This window comes from Protopterus annectens, chromosome 11.part0 (assembly GCF_019279795.1).
Source record: "Protopterus annectens isolate FY-2018-M chromosome 11.part0, PAN1.0, whole genome shotgun sequence".
NCBI lineage: Eukaryota > Metazoa > Chordata > Ceratodontiformes > Protopteridae > Protopterus > Protopterus annectens.
This window is the reverse complement of record NC_056745.1, coordinates 955,926,664-955,932,469: the sequence shown is the minus strand read 5'-3', so window position 1 is coordinate 955,932,469 and position 5,806 is coordinate 955,926,664. Positions and strand designations below refer to the sequence as shown.

The window sequence follows — 5,806 nt, the reverse complement described above, 5'->3', positions numbered from 1 at the left end:
TATCCAAAGTAGTCATTCTGGCTGCTCGCACCAATTGACCCTTAACCACACTCCTCTTTTGTGAATAAGGATGGCAACTGGAGAAGTGTAGGAATGCATTGGAATAGGTTTGTTTCCTAAAAATTTTTGAAACATATTGTTTTTCACAACTAAGTTTGATCAAATCAATATCTAAATAGGAAATTTTAGTGGTTTGAAAGTCCCATGTAAATTGTAGGAAGTCAGTAAACCCAGTAATGTGATCTACGAATAACTTAGCAGACTCAATATTTCCCTTCCAAAGGATAAATATATCGTCCAAGTAACGGGTATATCATGTAGCCTTCCCTAAAAACAAATTGTCTTGAAATAAAAAATGATTCTCCCAATAGGCCATCACGACATTCGCGAAAGTGGCCCCACAAGGTGACCCCATAGCTATACCCGTTCTTTGTAGGTAGTATTGATTATTAAAGAGAAAATAATTGTTACCAAAAATCAGTTCTAATAGATAAATAATAAGATCAATACTGGACCCTTCCATATGGTGCTCCAGTAAAAATTCCCTAACCCACTCACATCCAATATCTTGGGGAATTACTGTATATAGATCACGTACATCAATGGTTAAAAAATTAACATCCTCACTAAAGGGAATGTTGTTGAGTGTATTCAAAAAGGTCCATGAATCCTTACATATTTGCTTTTCATTTGTCAACATTTCCTTTAATTTGACATCAACAAATTTGGCACATGCATATGTAATGCATTGTCTCCCATCAATTATAGGTCGAAATGGGGGGTTATCCATACTTTTGTGAATTTTAGGTAATCCGAATAGAATAGATGTCAAAGGGTGTGGGATGGTAAAATAATTGAATAAATCAATGTCAATTCTATCATCCAAGAATAAGTCACGAATAAAACCATTGATGCGTTGGTATGCACCATTTGCCTCATTCAAAGAGGCTTCTATATAGGCATCATTATCTAAAAGTAAAGACATACGTTCTATATAATCAATATTATCCATGAACACAAGACCACCACCTTTATCCGGTTTAAGGATACGTATGTCCACAAATTTCAAATTCAATAACAATTCTCTTTCATTTTGTGTTAAATTGAATGTATTAATGTTATGAAGTCTTTTATTTTTATACAAGGACCTGAAATCATTCTCACATATTCTTTCAAAGAGTGAGATAGACGGGTGCAATGGTGGGTTGAAAATACTTGACACTCTAAAATCGGAAATTAAACTACTATTAGAACCCAATAAAACATTTAGGTTCAATTTCCTAGTAAAGGATTTTAAGTCAAGTATGCTCATAGCCAAATCCCTTCTAGTTGATGGCACAAAGGTCAGACCCTTGGATAAAATGTCAATAAGTATTGGGTCCGGTGTATAACTAGAAAAATTAAAGACCCTAAAATCTTGTGTACTATTCCATAGTATTAACATTTTATTCCTATCACAACTATAAGTGCCAATAGTTTCAAAGCAGGAGGTATTAACCGGTAAATCACAGATAAAGGGAACATTCACCTCTTCTTCTTGTTCTGCCCCTTCTTTTTCCAATGTTGTTGTTGGTGTACCTGATTCTGATAACCTCTGTTGTTCTTCCTGTCCTGAAAACCCTGAATTGGTGTTCTATATGAGTTGTTGGTGTTATTATTATTGTTATTATTATTGTTAGCCTCTCTGTTATTAGGTTGTTTATTAGCTAACCTGTCACTACGTCTTACAACTGGGGTCATAGTTACTGTGTCGTCATCGAAACTTTCATCCTCTCTACCGTTGTTAACCCCATTGTTACCACAAGTGTTGTTAGAATCAATATTAGAGGCACCAGAACCATTATTCATGTCCCTAAACATGTTAGAAGCAGTAAAACCAGGGGGCATGGGATATGCTAAATTCGTACTATAAGCATTAGCATCCCTCTTTAATTTTTTCATTTTAGTCTCCCTGATTTTAGAAAGGGCATTATCAATGCTTGAAAAAATATGTACAAAATCATACTTATACCTAAAAAAATCTTTATCAGAACGAATGTTACAGTCCAAAGCATTAATATCCACTTTTAGTGTTTCAAGTTCATTAAGATAGTTCTTTACTAGTGCCTGCATGAATTTAACATCTTGCCTATCAAATAGATTAAGCAAATCCTTATGGAAACAAGAGTTAGCAATCAGTCCTGAAGGAAAACGCTATTGCCTAAGGCCTTTCGGCACTTGTTGTCTATGAATGCATTCGTTCAAATACTGTATTTCCAGTTGCAATTTCTTGAAACGGAATAATTTTAAGTCGAATACCTTCAAATTATTGGTCAAGTTCATGTCGGTAACATTGCTGCTAGAATTAGGAAAAGCAGCTAAATTATTATCAAAACAACTAGCTGAATCCTTTAACCATTCACTTAGGTTAGGAACAGCAAAGGCAGTACTTACGGGGCCATTATGATTCGAGTCCAATATGCTGTTCATGTCGCCAGCATTTATGTTTAATAACACACGACCATCAACTGAATTCTGACCGTTTCTTTGCTCACGAGTCTCTAAGGGCGCTGAGATAGATCCAGACCCGCCTGGTCTTTGAAGTACGTCGGCTACATTGTTTAAGGATCCTCCTGCTGTTATGTTCCCTCGATCCTGCGATCCTGAGGGTCCTGGCTGCAATCTAGGAGGAGCACAAACTGTAGGTGCTGGTGCACCGGAAGCCAAAGCGTTACCGGAAGCCAAAACATTACCGGAATTGTAAGGTAGAATACTCGCAACTTGAGAGGCCAGGTTCTCCACTCGTTGCGATAGTAGATTAATCAAGTCAGTAAGCTTGCAGATGGCCCCTGATTCTGAATTAGAACCAAGTGATGGTGTCGGGGCACTGTTGTTAAGTAAATCTTGTGAGGTTGGTGTGTTCAAATCCTCCATAATTCCAAACAGCAAAGGCGAAGACAAAACTAAAAACAGTGAACTAATTCCAAAAATGGAAGGAAACAAACCACTCCAACACAAGGAATAAAGTTAGCGCTTTCGTTTACTATTTCAGCAAACTTCTTCAGACAACTGGCAAACAAATTAATTGACATTTAACTAGACAATCAACTCTATGACATCATATATTAATTACATAAATATATGCCAACATTTAAAGGGCCCATAGAAAAAAGTTACAAATGTTAGTATACAAATACTTAAAAATACAAGGATTAAATATACAAAGCCAACATACTCCTAAAGTATGTATGTATATTATTCATATAAATACAAACATAAATGTTTAAGAACAAAGATAAAAAAATATAATAAAAAGAAAAATTCATCTCAGCTAAGCCCTCAATTTTAAAATACTTTTAAAGGAAATAGCTTTGAACTGTGAACGACAGGACAAACAGACACTGCACCCAAACAGTCTGTTGAGCCTCACACTCTCTACAGGATCTTACACCATTGAATGTGTTACAGCAACATGTGGCACACCCCACAAGTGTTGGTGCACAACACACCATGTGAACTATATTCCTATAAGCCTATGGAGTCCGAAATGCTAGTCCATGGAGTCCATCATGATTGCAGTCAGGAACAGAGATATTGTAAACTGACAAACACACAACACAAACATCTGTGGTATGTTAATGAGCACATCATGTTCCCCAAACCTGCTAGATATCTTGCAAGGCAGCCATCCAGGACAAACATCACTGACAGGAGCAACACAGGTCCCACATAAACCTTGAATAGCGCTTTATCAACATCACAGACACATGTTTTATCCACAAAACCTACAATCCGTGCATGAATATGTATTGTCATATGAAGGAATGGTAATATGTCCACAGATAGATCACACCAGGTATGAATTGTGTATTCCTTTTCAAGATGTTCACACCTGCTGACCCACAAGATTCATTCGTGAGATTGCATAACACTACATGCACACACATAGCCATGTCCAGTCTGATGTCAGCAACCTACAAACATAGCATGTGAATAGAGACCACACAGTAAAGCATGTAGCATGTCATGTTAATACATATCTCACTAGTATCATAACATAGTTAGGTAGGGGCTTAAATCCTGCAATTGCTGTGTGTATGTGTATGTGTGTGTGTGTGTGAGATTGGCTTTGAGAGGAGTGGCCTTTTTGGAGACTGTGGAAACACATTAGGAGTGGTGAATACCTCTTTGCCAAGTGTGATGATGTCAGCATCCTACAAATAGAGCTTTTGAAATAAATGCACCCAGTGAAGCAAATAGCGTGTCGTGTTAATGCGTATCTCACTAGTGTCATAACATATTCAGGTAGGGATTTGAGTCCTGCAAACGCCAAGTGTATGTGTGTGATTTCCTTTGAGAGGAGTAGCCTTTTTGGAGACTGTGGAAACACATTTTAAAAGAGGTACATCCCTCTTTGGAAAGTCTGATGATGTCAGCATCCTACAAATATTCAAGGAGAACAGCAACCACACAGTAATGCATATAGCGTGCCGTGTTAATGCATATCTCTCCAGTAGCATAACATAGTTAAGTAGAGGTTTGAATCCTGCAAATGCTGAATATGAATCTGTGTAAGACTTAATTTGGGAGGCGTGGCCTTTTTGGAGACTATGGAAATACATTAGGAGTGGTGAATCCCTTTTTGCCAAGTGTGATGATGTCAGCATCCTACAAATAGAGCTTTGGAAAAGAATACTCCCAGTAAAACAAATAGCGCGTTGAGTTTATGTATATCTCACTAGTGTCATAACATAGTCAAATAGGGGTTTGAATCCTGCAAATGCCAAGTGTGTGCGATTTACTTTGAGAGGAGGAGACTGTGAAAACACATTTTAAAAGAGGTACAGCCCTCTTTGGAAAGTCTGATGATGTCAGCATCCTACAAATATTCAAGGAGAACAGAAACCACACAGGAATGCATATAGTGTGCCGTGTGAATGCGTATCTCTCCAGCAGCATACCATAGTCAGGTTGGGGTTTGAATCCTGCAAATACTGAGTGTGAATGTGTGTGTGTGTGTGTGTGTGTGTGTGTGTGTGTGTGTGTGTGTGAGACTGCCTTTGAGAGGAGTGGCCTTTTTGGAGACTGTGGAAATACATTAGGAGTGGTGAATCCCTCTTTGCCAAGTGTGATGATGTCAGCATCCTACAAATAGAGCTTTGGAAAACAATGCTCCTAGTAAAGCAAATAGGGCATTGTGTTAATGCATATCTCACTAGTGTCATAACATAGTCAAGTAGGGGTTTGAGTCCTGCAAACACCAAGTGTTTGTGCCACAGGTGGTCAATGCAGTGTGGGTTTTGCTTTTACTATGGTATGACATATGTTTCAAACAGTATGTGCATTGCACACATCGGGTATCTGCGTATCAAATAGATGTGTGTACATGTGACCTCAATCAGTACATAGGTGTGAAGCCTGCATACTACATGAATACATTTGTAACCTTCGACAGATTGTGCCGCTGCTTCTCAGATCATAGGCCACATATGTAAGTCTGCATCAAGACCAGTCAATGTAGTGACCCATGGCCAAGGACATCCCTGCCACACACATCCATGACACGTACTGTAGAGTACTGTGAGCGAGGGTAATTGCTGGGGTATATGTCAGACATGTTCATGCACAACAATGACTGGCAATAATGGACAGTCATGATAGGTGTGCACCAGCCCTGTGGATATGCATGCAGGCTCCTAATGTGTTATGTGAAACACCAAGGGACCCCACAATACCTATGGATATGTGGATACCAAGGAACAGATTACATAACACGTGTCTGTCTGTACACATTGGTACCCAACATACGTGTTCAGGGCTACCACCT

General features: G+C 38.5%; 1 protein-coding gene across 1 annotated transcript; it reads right to left on the bottom strand.

The window, feature by feature from the left end:
- Window positions 1-1,524: 1,524 nt before the first annotated feature.
- On the bottom strand, window positions 1,525-2,112 carry LOC122815010 (putative mediator of RNA polymerase II transcription subunit 29). Its single transcript, XM_044087263.1, has one exon. It carries the CDS (start codon window positions 2,110-2,112, stop codon window positions 1,525-1,527), a length of 588 nt encoding a protein of 195 aa, XP_043943198.1.
- Window positions 2,113-5,806: the final 3,694 nt, after the last annotated feature.